We start from the raw sequence: 14,387 nt of genomic DNA, 5'->3' as shown, positions 1-14,387 counted from the left end.
AGACAAGCCTATAAGTAGGCAGATAGAGAAACTACCAATATTTATATAATGTCTTAAGGAAGATGAAAATATTTGAATCTCTTAAGTCTTCCTTATTTCCTATGATTTTATATTTTTTAGATACAGTTTCTCAACAGAAGTTTGACTGTACTAGTACAAAGAATTAGAAACACATTAGAAAATTATTTGCCCTTAGTTTTATATAGTACTTACTATTTAATACTTATATATTTTAACTTACATGTATTTAGAAATATTTGAAAGCCACTCCTTGACATGATCAGGGCAACAAGCCCAAGAACTGCTTATGTAAAAAAAATCTTGATCTATAATCTTGATCTATGTTGCAAATCAGTTCAGTTTGCCTGTCTCCTGCTAAGCAAAACTAGAAACTATTTGTAGCAGCCTCAAACTAAATGATAGGTATGTAGAAGAGGAACCCTGGTAAAATTTTTTGGTGATGCAGATGCAGTGTTATGGCAAAGCAAATACCCAGTGTGCTGCTCTTATCATAGGCACTCCAAACTTCAGCTCCTTCTATCAATTCAGTGAGTGCTGGTGAGGGCTGAGGGCTTAGCGAGTGCTAAACCACTTTGGAGATACGAGACATTGCCGACCGTATTGCAGCTCAGCCTCACTGAGCAGAAACCCCCTTTCTTGCTTCCTTTCTGTTCGAGAGCTACAAGGTGCTGGAAATTCCAAGCTTGGACTGGAGCACTTTAATAAACACACTGCTCCTCTTGCAGGCAGGCACTTTTTTGGCAATGAAAGGAGTACCAGAAATGTTTGGTTATATCTGCTGTCTGGACTGACTGCAGTAGTACTGTTAAGTAGCACTGTTTCTCACAGACTAATTGGACTGTTATTTTCCTGCAAAAAATGGAAACACACCCAATAACATTCCACTTTTCTCTGCCTCACCTGTTGCATAACTCATCTTCTTGTTGGGGTTTACCACTGAACATGACTTTAATAAAAGGGTGTGTTCTGCTGCACCAGAATCTTCTTGGTGCTGGTGATAGCCAGAAACAACAGTCACAGGAACTTCTTTCTTCTAAGAATTTTTTAACATTTTTTAAAAAATGCTACTTCTTCCATCATTTCTCTATTTACTAAAATGCAAACTGTGAAGGCAAAAACTCCATGATGGCAGGGGGAAGTAGTTATTTGTTTCCTTGGGAGGTGATCAGCCGTAAGTAGGAATAAACAGAAGTGTTTGCACTTAGGATAAAAATCCCACAGTGGAACTGCACATACAAAGTGTGGGAGAGAGTTTGATTTCAGTATGGATCAGCATTTCCCTCAAGCCCTTTTCAGAGCATTTGCATGAATTCCTTCATGTCCCTGCTACTGAAGCACGGACATGCTCTGCTAAGGGTGAAGATGAGATTCATGGCTCTTTTGTACTGACACACGATGCTCTTTTTCTTGCCCCCTGGGATGCTGTGTGTTTTCCCACATGGTTCTCGGTGTCCTTCTGGAGTACAGCAGCTTCCTGCGCCCTTCCAACCGGTAAGGTCATGCCAATCTCTTTTTCTATTTATGACCTTTCAAACAAAGATATGATGACAGATAAAAAAAAATCTCACCCAAAGACAGACAGCCAAATTTTCCCCTAGTTTTACTAAACCAAACATTCATTCTTTCATAATCATTAGTTCTTTGGCTAAAATATAAAATAAGCCATTCATTGTAAATACTGTCTTGTTTGTTTCTACTCACCAGTCTCTTTATGTTTTATAGATTACTACAGACAACAATTTTCTTCACAGCAGATGATAAACTTTAATAACCTGTGATTCTTTTTAGTGAAGATAAAAATTGTCCTGAGTAGAAAAGGATATGCCTCTTATCTACATAAACCAAGTGCCTTTTTCTAAGCTGTTGGCAGCATATAAATTCAGTTCCTGGCTTTGCCATGTTTCATGTTTTTTTCATCAACCATGACAAGAAAATAAGTTTCCTTATGTTTGCATTACCCATCATTAAAGGAATTTAAAATGTATTAGTTTCGGTTGTTAGAAATAAACTCTTCAGGACAGAATTCAATTTTAATCACTATATAGAAAAATAAAATTAAAATTAGTCACCAGGGTATTTTTTTCATTATTTTGCATAATAATATAGTAAAAAGTTAGACTGTTAATTATTTTTTAAGAAATGGCTTCATGAAGACAATATGTAGCTGCCAACCCTACAGCTTTCTTCAAATACTCTTAATAGTAGCACTCAGATACTCTAATCCCTTTCTGCAGAGGTGAAGGAAAATCTGAATCACAATCTGATGTTGATGTCTGGGATATCCTGAGGAAAGCTCCTCCTACGGAATATGAGAAAATTGCTTTCCAGTATGGTATCACAGATTTGCGTGGGATGCTGAAACGCCTCAAACGCATAAAGAAGGAAGAGAAAAAAAGCACAGGTTGGTGAGATGCTTTTCTTCCAAATATAGTGTTCATATCTTCTTTACAGCAGTGAGATACAAGATCATAAGAAATAGTAATTTCCTGTTCCAGTTATTACCCAGCCTTCACGTATGAAATACCAATTACCAAAGATTGCAGCTATGCCCAATACTCTCAGAGCTACCTTGCTCTGAAACTCTGGACATACTGAACATGCTCACTTCACCAGTGCCACAAGATTGGCCCCTTATATTTCCCTGAACATAAAACAACATCCCCTACTTGCCCCCCACCCCAGTCAGTCAGTATGTCAAGCAACAGTGATATATTTAAACAATTTAATTTTCATTGGTGTGATACCTTTGGAATTCTTGAGCCTTTCCGAGTCCTGTGAAGTATTAATTATCTAATTATAACTGACTTTTTTAAAAGGCAGAGAAGGCAAACAGTCTGCATTCATCAGTACTGAGAAGAACAAGTATAATTTTCCTACATGAGCAGATGTAACTCTGTTTAGGATGTGCTGAAGTACATATTCACATCTTATTTAGACTATTCTACTTTGCTTATTTTGGTTTGCAACACATGCTTGTCGTCCTACATTAAGGAAAAACGGTACAGGATGAAGAGCAGACAGAAGGGGTAAAAATTCAAACAGGGATGCAGAAACTGGGAAACATGTTTAAGATGATGGTAAACAACATGAAAGGGAATCAAGATTTGTTTCATTACCCAGAATTAAAAAAAAAAAGTATAAAAATGATACGGTTTTCTTTTTGAAATCATTCTTTATCATAGCATTCCTCAAGAAACTGGATCCAGCTTACCAAGTAGACAAGGGGCAAAAGATTAAATTAATGGTTGAAGTTGCCAATCCAGATGCTGATGTGAAATGGCTGAAGAACGGACAGGAGATCCAAGTGAGTGGCAGGTAAACTAGAAATATGAGAAATCCAAAAAGGAATGAGCTATGGCTTGGACAAAGTGAAAAATCTAGCTTTTCTTAGAAAGAAAGGAATAAACAGGGAGAAATAGGAGCTGAGAATGAATCTGTGTAGTGCTATGGCTCAGAGTCAGTTTGCTGCTGTCATAACTTTTTCTTTTTTCTTCCCTCTGCTCTATACATCTACATGTGGGACTGGATGCCTTCATCTACCAACTTAGCAAGTAAGTCCTGAGATTATATTCTGCTCTTGATGGGTATATCCAGGGTTCAAATGTACTTTCTCCTGATCTGGAATATACCTCCGTGTAACTTGTATGTAAAACAAATTTTCAGTGATTTTGTGCTGAAGCCATTTTTAATGGTAATCATGCTAGATCTTAGGAGAGCATCCAACACCATTCACAGGATCACATCTCACCCTTGGAGGAACATTCCCCATAATTTCCTAAGCTAGTTTCTCAAACATTGCTGCTGTTCACTGCACCAGGACAGGCCTATTGGGCTTGAGTCCTTACAAATCTTGCCACTGTTATCGGAAAAATAGAAGGAATCTTTTTTTTCTTCCAGGCAGGAGACTGGGTCCAGAAGGGTTTTTCCTTGATAATTACATTTATATTCTCTTTTCAGATATATTTTTGAGGCAGTTGGAAATAAGAGAATACTGACCATAAATCACTGCTCTCTGGCTGACGATGCAGCATATGAATGTGTGGTAGGGGATGAGAAGAGCTTCACAGAATTATTTGTAAAAGGTGAGCAATGGTAGCAAAAGGCAAGAGATCTTCCCTAACATTTAGCATTGAATTACTGTCTTCTCTACTCTCATATTTATCTTACAGGAAAGAAAACTCTTAAACATATTAACAAATTCTGAGATCTATTGAAGTAGGTATTTTTCTTACAGTTAAATTGAGGAAAATTTTGTCTAACAGTAACCAGGAAAGCAGAACAGTGATAGTTATCATTAATTCTCATTTGGAAAGTTATTTACATCTCAACAATGGGGCTAGAAACTTACTTTAAAAATCTGATTCTGCTCAAGACAAGAGCGTGCCCCAAGCTCTACAAGCAGATCAAATAGTACAGAAAAGTAGTGCCTCCTGTTTAGAAATTAAGAATATATATGAAAACTGTTTAATCCTATATTTTTATTCCAGTTAATGAAAAATGTCATTTGAAAACTCTGATAGGGTGATCTGGCATAGTCAATCTTAAGTTCTAAGACAGAGATCATCACCATTTATTTGTCCAGGGACTCTTCCTGTGGAGTAGAGAGTGGTGAAATCTACCTATGGTCTCCAGCATTTCAGAATACTCTTTTAATAAAATTCTCTTTATTTTCAGAACCTCCGATCCTGATCACTCATCCACTGGAGGACCAGATGGTGATGGTTGGAGAGAGAGTGGAGTTCGAGTGTGAAGTGTCTGAGGAAGGAGCTACTGTGAAATGGTAAGGGAATAGAAGGAAAAAACCAAAGCAAACCAAACCAACATGAAACCATCTTCCTCCATGGAACATACCAGGAGGTGTGGAATAAAAAGGGAGAACACATCCTACATAACTGTTTTCATGAAAAGATTGTCCCTCCTCCTATATGTCAAATATTGAGGAGGAACCGAGAAGCAAAAATATGACACAAAACTCCAGATTAAGTATAGATATTTTATGGTGTCTCTAGAATTTCTTGCTCAGTGTTTACACTTCAGTAATGTCTAAGGATTGCCCAGACTAACCAGATCTGTATTGTGGCGAGTTCTCTGTACTTTTTGAAATCTTCTCAGCTGCAGTGGGGCATTTGGGTTTCTGAAGTATTTTTTCTTAGGTAAAAAACTTAGTGTCTCTTGAGACACGGAGGGAACACATCTGTGGTGATCCTGCAAAGCTGGTCATTATGCTGATGCAGCGAGACAGATTAAGATGACACTTAGACCATGGATCCTGTTTTCTTGGGCATTCCAGCTGAGCAGGATCTGGAAGGTGCATGCTGCTTGGGCAGGCATGACAAGCAGGGCTCATATGCCACGTCTCACGCGCACTTCATTTCTCACTTCATTTCTCTACCAGATGAAATTCCCTTGTGCTTGTTAACAGCTTCAGGCACATGGTTATCAAGCATTCCCACAATGCCCATTACATTCCTGGAAAGTGCCAACTAATGATCTGCTGTCCCAAAGGAAGGAACTGAGAATGTAAATGGAGTCCAAGAGCTAGTACAGGGTGTGCATTACACTATTAAAGCCACAAGCACAGGGACACACATTCTATTGTTCAGGAACTGCCTGCAGATGCCTGGTCACAAGAGACAGGGACAACCAGATCTGTCCCTCTCAGAACACAGTGCAGCTGCCACACTTTGATCCTGTGCCTTTGAACAACTCCCATACATCTCGCAGAGCTGTTATCTGTGGGATGGGCATTTGATGTGACAAGGGCAAAGCAGCAGCTGTCTCAGTCTGCAATGCAGCAAGTGGTCAGAGAAACTCATCAAATCATTGCAATGGAAAACTGAGCGGTTAGACATTCACACTGTGTTTTGCTGGTTTTGTTATGTGAGACTCTGTCAACAAATAACTCTTTGGCAACAAAAGGGAACATTTTGGACCGCAGAGAGAAGTGTCCAGGGAAAACTTGAAACACAGTGTGGAGAAAGAGTTCCAGTTTTATGGCTCATTAGGGAAATTATCAACAGTTTAAGCCAAGTAACAGGCACTAACTCAGAGCACCTGTTATAGTTCTTAAGTCTTTAAACCCAGGATACAAATCCACAAGCACATGAACAAAGGCAATTATGTGACTTGCACGAGGCAGAAATAAGGGTGAGGCACAGCCATTAGACTAGGGCAGGGAGAATTCATTATGTGGGTCTCTTCAGAGCAATCAGAAATTAATGTTCTCTTGGAAGTTTTCACATTATTACAACTCTTGCAGTACTATGGAAAAGGTTTTTCGAAACTTCAGATGGTCTTGGAAACAAGATAATACTTGAAGAAAAAGACAAAGTACATAGTTTTGATCTAATTTTTCCATCTCTGAATGCTGGATGTACCATCTTATCAGCTCCAAATCAAAAGATACCATGGTAATGTATATTTATAGCAAAAAATCTGTGTGTCCCAATTATCACATAGCACCTCCATCAGTGATATCTCAGAAGACATTAACCAATTAATCCTCAGAATCCAAACAGGAAATAGGAATGCATTTCCAGACAAAGAGGAATTGAGTGGTGAAGTTGAGAACAGATATTTGATCTTGCAGATGTTTGGGACTCGGAAAGACTAAACCACAGCTGACCTGGCTATTACTGCGCTAGTTCTGCTTCAAACGTGAGGCTGGGCCAATGACCTATGGTGTTCTGTAAACCAACATTTCTATGACTCTATATAATGTTTCACTTACACTTTAATATCAACAGATTCTTCTATCTTATAGTTCCAATTGCCAAAAGAAGGCCTGTAATATTACCTTATAGAGGTTTTCTGCTTTTCACAGCAGCAGAGTATTATTTTAAGCCAAATGCTACCTGGAGTTCTATTTCGAGGTTTACAGTCTCTATTTGTCACTATACCCCTCTGCAAACTCTCTACTCATCCACAGGATCAGCAATGTGCCAGTCAGCAAAACAAACACAAGTTAAAGACAGTATTCCCCTCCTAGGGATTTAAGACACTAATCATTACAAAAAGACTATTTAGTCAAGATTGCAAAAGAGCTCTTTCTTACCAATAGATTAATGGAACATTCAGATATTTTTCATGAGCCCTGTATCAAAATAGACCAGGGAAAATTAAATTTAAAAGTTCAGCTCCAAAAGTCTAGGCACAGTGTGTATGCTTGGCTTTGCATTTAGTGACAGCAGCATGCTGAACTTTGGGATAAAAGCCCGTTTTCAGCAATTCAGCAAAGGTTTCTGTAATGCATTGTAGCACTTGTTCCAGAACTAATTTGCATGAATCACAACAGCCCTAAGAGATCATCTTACACGTTGTCTCAGACTCTTGTCTGAAGAGTAATGAAGAGGAAAGAAAAGGAAACATTATCCTGACAATAATACCAAGTGCTGTGTTTCAAGTGGCTGTTAAAGGCGTCCTCTGCTTCCTCCCTCACTAGCGCTGTTCTGTGCCCTAGGAGGGAGGCCAGTCCTTCCCTAAACCAGCTCTAAGTTCCAGAGAGCTCTGCTGTAACAAACAGTCTTGAGGGAGGCGCCTGTCGGTATTCTGAGATGCAGGCGCATCAGGAACATCTGTCACAAGTTGTAGGATCCTTGTCTCTGCTTGAAGTTTTGATCTTGTGATTTACTTTAGCAGACTCTGACAGAGGTAAAATGTTTTCTTGTATACCTCTACTTAGAAAACAGAGCCATAGTATTTTAATGTGTCCCAAGTAGCATTTCAGTTTGCTGTTCTGTAAGCTCATTTGTTAAACCGAATAGTCACTGAGTCACTGGTCACAAAGTCACAAATAAGGGAAATGACAAAAAAGTAGAAAGAATATTTTCACTCTATTAAAACCACACATATTTTCTATTTACTTTTCCATGCAACCAACTATCAAATAGAAAACCTTTTTAATTTACAAACTGCAGCAGCATTCAAGTAACAAAACAGAAATATATTCAAGTAATAACAAAATGTAATGCTACAAAATTAGTAAATTGAAGAAGTTACAAGTATTTTCTGTTTATGTTATTTAGGATTAGGAACAGGAAACCCTTGAAACACCTTATGTATTTTTGTATGACCTTGATTAAACAGCGTGAGTCCTCCCTGTGCATTTCCCTTCATGATGACTGGAAATTACAATAATTAAATTTCCTCCTGGGCTAGATGGTGAAGCTTAATTTAGTAAAGTCTTAAGTCTACTGTGGCATCCTTGAATGGAAAGAGCTACAAAATCCAAAATTCATTTGAAGCCATCCTAAAATTTTATCCTTTTTCTGATTCCCACAAATCATGGATTTATAACAATTATATGTCACATCAGGAAAATTAAAGCTCTTAATATCCCATCAAGTGCCATTTAATTTATGGCTGTTTTTAAGACAGTAAATTCCCTGCTGGTGTTGTGTGTTTTCAACCCTTTATGTCCTACAGCATTTACCATATTTTCGTGTTTATCTATAGCATATAAATAGAAAAAAATCAAGTAATTACTTGTGGTGAATTCTCTTGAAAGAGAAGGCAAATACCTAGGGAAAATTAACGGTCAAGATAGAGGCATTCTGGTTGCACTGACATTTGCGCAACAATCCCTTTTTTGCTAAGTTGAAATGCTACAAAGGTTGGATTCACCTTGTGTCTTCCAATCCCTAGTAACATTGAGCTGACCCTTACTCTCCTCTTTCAACCATAAGAAAAATGACTCAACACTATTTGGTATTTCAGGGAAAAGGATGGAATTGAACTGACACGAGAAGAAACATTTAAATACCGATTCAAGAAAGATGGAAAAAAACAGTATCTTATTATTAATGAGTCAACCAAGGAGGACAGCGGACACTACACTGTGAAGACCAATGGTGGGGTATCAGTCGCTGAACTGATTGTGCAAGGTAGGCACAGGGAATATCCCAGAACCAGAGAAGCTGAAAAATGAGAGCAGGCTGAAGGTAACCTTCTCCAGATAGCGCGGAGTTTTAGCATAATCCCCCTGACAGGGGAAAAGGAGATGCAATAAGGGGCATAGGTTTGATAATAAAGGCTTCAAGGGGAGCTCAGACCTGTGTGCCGGATATAACAGATACTCTGACAACAACAGGTGCTTAGCTATCAGTCCTGCTAAAGCCCTGCAGGCTGTCTATTTCCCTTCATATTTCCTTCTTCCATAGACAGCTTGTTCAGCCTTTGCCTTTTCTACTCAGTAAATCCACATCATCTACTTACAGAGCTATTCTGATTTTTGATGTGTGTATCAATTATTCTCGTGATATCAGAGAAAAAGCTGGAAGTTTATCAGAGCATTGCAGACCTGACAGTGAAGGCACGTGACCAGGCAGTCTTCAAGTGTGAAGTTTCAGATGAAAATGTGAAAGGAATCTGGCTGAAAAACGGAAAGGAGGTGGTCCCAGATGAGAGGATAAAAATCTCCCATATCGGCAGGTCAGTCTTTTTTCAGAAAGCAGCTACAGGCTTGGGAATTGCAGTGCAATCCATAAGAATTGTTATCTCAGGGGTTAAGAATATAAAGGGAGATTTTGTCCTGGCTCCAGCTAACAGGTAAAAAGGTTAAAAACTTTTCATATGTAACCAACATTTAGTGATAGACTTGTTTTGGCATGTGTGCAGTCTTTCTGAGTTGGTGCATTTTATATATAGGTCCTCGGCGGTATATCAGCAAAAGTAAATCTTAGTTTTCATTAGGATTACGTGGAGTTTTGGTACTCAAAACACATTGTTGAGAACTTTAAAACTAACAGTAGTGTTAAGATAGTATGTGTGAGTAAACCCTACCGAAAAATTAGAATTTTTATTAACATATACGGTTGTGTAATTCTGTGCTCAAGTTTCCTAGCAGGCTAGCTACTAATGGAAATGGAGACCAAGAAGATTCAGCACTAAATACCAGGTGAAGTCCTTCCTGGTACTCTTTTCTGCATTCTGTTTTGAACTTAAAATAATACAGGAATGGAGAATCACTTTTTAGTTTGTTTAGTCAGAGTTACTGTTTCACAATTGGATTAAATGAAATCAGTCAGCAGTGTTACAACTGCCCTTGTAATAGCAAATGGCTGGACTGGAGCAAGGAAAATGCTTCCTCTCTTCAAACTATCTACCTTGACAAAAAAAATCCATTCATAGACAATGTACTGATATGGATTGGCTTTAATACTGAAAGCAGAGCAGTCCACAGCCCTGGTGGTTGTTGCCTTGTGTCATGGCAAGGGAAGAAGAAATAATAATTTCTGTTAGTATCCTACAGCCTGCACCTTGTCTCTCTCTCTCTCGAGCCCTGTTTCTCCTGGGGAGGCAAGGTAAGGGAGTGCAATATATTTGTTCATGTTTCCAGAATCCATAAGCTAACTATTGAGGATGTAACACCAGAGGACGAGGCTGATTATTCCTTCATTCCTCAAGGATTTGCTTATAACCTTTCTGCCAAGCTTCAGTTTTTGGGTAAGTTATTTTAGAACATGTAATGGGAATTCCACAGGGATAAAATGGTGACATTAATCATGGTTATACCAGGAAAGAGAATGCTGATCTCTTTTCTAATACCTCAGTGTAGGCACATTGCTTTTCCCTGTTATTTTGCATTACCATTATCACATGGGTTTACAGAGCCTGTTTTTTAATTTATTGTATAAATCTGCTGATTAATATACCTTATGAAATTTCAATCAGTTTTTAAATTACTTTGTGCAGTGCTATGTAAATTCTGTTTTCTGATCTATTTCTTCTTCCCTGTCTCCTCTTTTCTTTCCCCTCCCAGAGGTCAAGATTGATTTTGTACCAAGAGAAGGTAAGAACAGCAGTCACTAGTCATATGCAAGTAAAAATGCTTTCAATAGCAAAGTAGGCGGAATTTTTTTTCATTTTTGATTTAATGCATGAATATTCTTTTTTTTTTTTTTTTTCATTTTCCATTCAGATTACTCAAACTATATTTAAAACTTATCTTCTCCATCTTTACTGTAGAACCCCCTAAAATCCACCTTGACTGTCTGGGCCAATCCCCTGACACTATTGTCGTGGTGGCTGGGAACAAACTGAGATTGGATGTTCCTGTATCAGGAGATCCAACACCCACTGTCATTTGGCAGAAAGTAAACAAGGTAATGTGCAACCTGACACAGTGTTTGAGGCAAGTCACAACAGCAAATTTATTTTTTCTTCTCAAATATTACTTTGCTTTACAGTTATTTTCAAGTATTTTCATCTTCCTTTCAATTTTATGTTTTTAAACCTCAAGAAAAAAAAATAAATACCTGGACTGCAGCTGCTTGGGACATAGCTGGCTTTGTGATTCATCCTGAACTGTTCCTTTTTATGAACTGTTCCCTGGTTTTTCAGTCCGAAAGAAGAAGCTGACTATATATGAGTAGACATATGTAGATGCAGATAGAAGGATACCATAAAAATAAATAGAGAAAAATAAATAAATTATGAGTCATCCTCATCACCTTCACCTGATAGAACGAACATTTTTTGGAGGTGGCAGCTTCTTTTTTTAGTCTTTATCAAGGATTCTACCATTTGTGAAGTAAATGTCATCTTAGCAGACTAGTGGCATAAAACTGAATTTCATATAATAAAAATAGAGGAACTTTGCTATTTACCTTATCAAAGCAATTACAAAACATCAGAGAAAGAATTTAGAAGCTAGACTTAAAATGTTAAGTGAGCTTTCTTTCTGGGTATCTCAAAATACCCCCACCCCTCACCATCTGTGGGCTTTTGAGCTATAACTAGCACAAAACAGAAATATTTTGCATAGCATTCTCCAGCATCATTACACATCCATATGTGTAGATACAGAAAAAATAATATTGCCAATTATGTTAATTCCCCCAATCTCCCATTTCTTCATTATTATGCCACATTCTTGTTCAGGTTAGCATATCTAATAGCACTCAGAGCTTTTTTCCTTCAATGCAGAAATAGTATGGAAACAAATTTATAAAAAGCCAAGAAACTGACTCACCTCTACAGAAGTTCCTGATAAAATGACAATTTGGTATCAGACAAACCTCTATACAGTGTTACTTCTGAGGTGTGAGAGCTCAACCTATGAGGAAAAGCAGCCAGTCTTGATTGAAGGTTGTGTAAAATATACTTACGAATGAAATTCCAAACAAAGAGTAGCACAGCTTCAAAAGATGTTGTTCAATGAGTGTTACAGACCTTACTATTTCTGATATTAAAATATTTACATCAATTTATTATCCCACATTACAGAGAGAAGTAATCCTTATTTTTGTACCTACACATCTAGAGTAACTAGTACCAGAGGACACAGACAGGCTCACAACCTGTTACAATAATACTGCAGGAATGTCATTCTTCTCCCTTTGCTAAGCTGCAGACCTGAGTTTGCTGACTTATCCTTCCCTTAATTCACCGCATTCTGATACTTTTTTCCACTTCTGTTTTTTACTTTGGTTTTGGTAGCTTTCCTTTCCAGCTCTGCTTGCTGCCTAACTTTACTTTTCTCCCACCTTCATATTCAACCCCCCTAACAGACTCTTCTCTGTCTTGCAGAAACAGCTTTACTGCTCTGCTCAGCCTCAGCTGACTTTTTGTGGTTTCTTTGCTTATCTAGAGAAACGACCTACTTCGCAACAACGATGATTCCATGACTCCCTCAGAAAACAGCAGTGATTTAAATACTGATAATAAGGTAAGTTCCTTATTATTTATGCAACCACACAAGTATTCTTAGTGTTTTCCAGATAAAAGGTCATACTCAAAAGGAAATAACATTTAAGTCAGTAGATATTAAAAATCAAACAGCACATCAAGCCCGCTATCCTGCCTCACAGTGGTAATTAACCAGACACCTGCTGGGCACAAGAGATCTGGTGAACAATTTTAGACTAAGAAGCTGATTGAGAAAGTCTTTCTAATCACCATCACATGGTGACTGGGTTACAAGGAATCAAAGCAGTTATTTGAAAACTCTTTTAGATTTATTTGTGGTGATTTTTTCCCTCAGTAACCTGTAAGCTTCAATAATGTCTAGAACAAAATCTTACAGGACACATGGAAAGGTGAAAGCAGGTCAAGAGAGTGGATGGACAATAAAGAAGTGAAACTGGACTCACTTTGCAGCAACTTCCATTTCTCACATAAATTACTTCTCTCTTGATAGAGTAAAAAACATTTTACAGTTATTATACAGCAATAAACCATTTTCAGGGTCAGGATCCCATTGCACTAATCACTATTTGGACATGTATTCTTTCTAGTGACTCCTGTTCTAAATCTAAAGATACATTGGCACATAAGGAAGAAAGAAGTGTATTACATATGTCCAATTAAATTGTGGTCATTTTGTTTAGATTTTAGCAAAAAGTAGAAAGTTTCCCCATATAACATTATTGAGTGGCAGAAATCACACTGATGCCATTAACAGTTACAAGAATCTTATTTTAATTTAGCCAGTAGCCAACTGTTATCCCTTAAACTCTTCACAGTGATGCTAGCAGCTGTTCTAGGTAGGAATTTCTGGAAGTCCTCAGTAACTTAGAAAAATAACTGAGTTTGTGTAACTAGTGGTGAATCCCAACAAACTACAGACTTCCAGAACCAATTTTCCCAAATGTTATTTATGTGAGCCAACCAGTCTATATTTTCTCTCTTCTACACACAAAAAGAACTTAAAACATTTTATGGCTTTTCAATAAATATTGCAATATTCAATCATTTGTAGTTTTTCACCAGCTTACAGACTCATCAGGCTGTCCCTGGCACAACCTGCAATGATTTTATCTGTCCCTTTCACTGCCCACAGCTCCTGGTTGAATCTGAAGGCAGAGTCCGTGTGGAGATGCATGAAGACCATTGTGTCTTCATCATTGAAGGGGCAGAAAAAGAGGATGAGGGAGTTTACAGAGTTATACTTAAGAATCCAGTTGGAGAAGATAAGGCTGATATCACAGTCAAAGTTATTGGTAAGTGAAGGAAAGAAACACCCAGAGCATGAAAGAATCTTGAGTCTGCTGAAACTCACCCTTCTCAAAAAGTCTAAAAGTCTCTCTGATACAAGTTCTGACTTTAGGTTTACAAAAATGGGAAAGGGTCATAAAGAGAGGAACATTATCAACCATAAATTCAGCAGAAGTATTTTTTCAGAGGTGAAAAGAGAAGAACTCCCAGTAGTAATCAATGTATTCCCTGGTTCAGGTGATTCTATCATTTTACAGATGTCAATCCATTCTGAAGTACATGCTTCATGCTTGTCAGAAATAAGAAAAGCTTTTATTCATTTTGTCGTGGGTTATGTTTTTAAGCAGAGATTATTTCCTTCCATAAGCAGTAAATGGTTAATGGAATAAAGAAACATAATGTATCTGATAGAAGATGAACAGATTGACAGA

At 37.8% G+C, this 14,387-nt stretch overlaps 1 protein-coding gene across 2 annotated transcripts in view; it reads left to right on the top strand.

Annotated features, from left to right (window-relative positions):
• MYBPC3 (myosin binding protein C3) overlaps positions 1-14,387 on the top strand; it is a 61,785-nt gene that overhangs the window by 20,788 nt on the left and 26,610 nt on the right. For both annotated transcript variants that reach the window (XM_041459719.1, XM_041459720.1), the window contains 13 exons: positions 1,489-1,512; positions 2,256-2,422; positions 3,204-3,336; positions 3,570-3,572; positions 3,979-4,103; positions 4,696-4,801; positions 8,737-8,903; positions 9,285-9,450; positions 10,358-10,464; positions 10,781-10,810; positions 10,987-11,123; positions 12,611-12,688; positions 13,802-13,961. In XM_041459719.1, the coding sequence (XP_041315653.1) occupies positions 1,489-1,512; positions 2,256-2,422; positions 3,204-3,336; positions 3,570-3,572; positions 3,979-4,103; positions 4,696-4,801; positions 8,737-8,903; positions 9,285-9,450; positions 10,358-10,464; positions 10,781-10,810; positions 10,987-11,123; positions 12,611-12,688; positions 13,802-13,961 (1,403 nt within the window). The remainder of the gene's footprint in view (positions 1-1,488; positions 1,513-2,255; positions 2,423-3,203; positions 3,337-3,569; positions 3,573-3,978; positions 4,104-4,695; positions 4,802-8,736; positions 8,904-9,284; positions 9,451-10,357; positions 10,465-10,780; positions 10,811-10,986; positions 11,124-12,610; positions 12,689-13,801; positions 13,962-14,387) is intronic.

This window comes from Pyrgilauda ruficollis, unplaced genomic scaffold, assembly GCF_017590135.1.
Source record: "Pyrgilauda ruficollis isolate IOZ18807 unplaced genomic scaffold, ASM1759013v1 scaffold14, whole genome shotgun sequence".
Classification (NCBI taxonomy): domain Eukaryota; kingdom Metazoa; phylum Chordata; class Aves; order Passeriformes; family Passeridae; genus Pyrgilauda; species Pyrgilauda ruficollis.
This window is presented reverse-complemented; position numbering and strand designations above follow the sequence as displayed.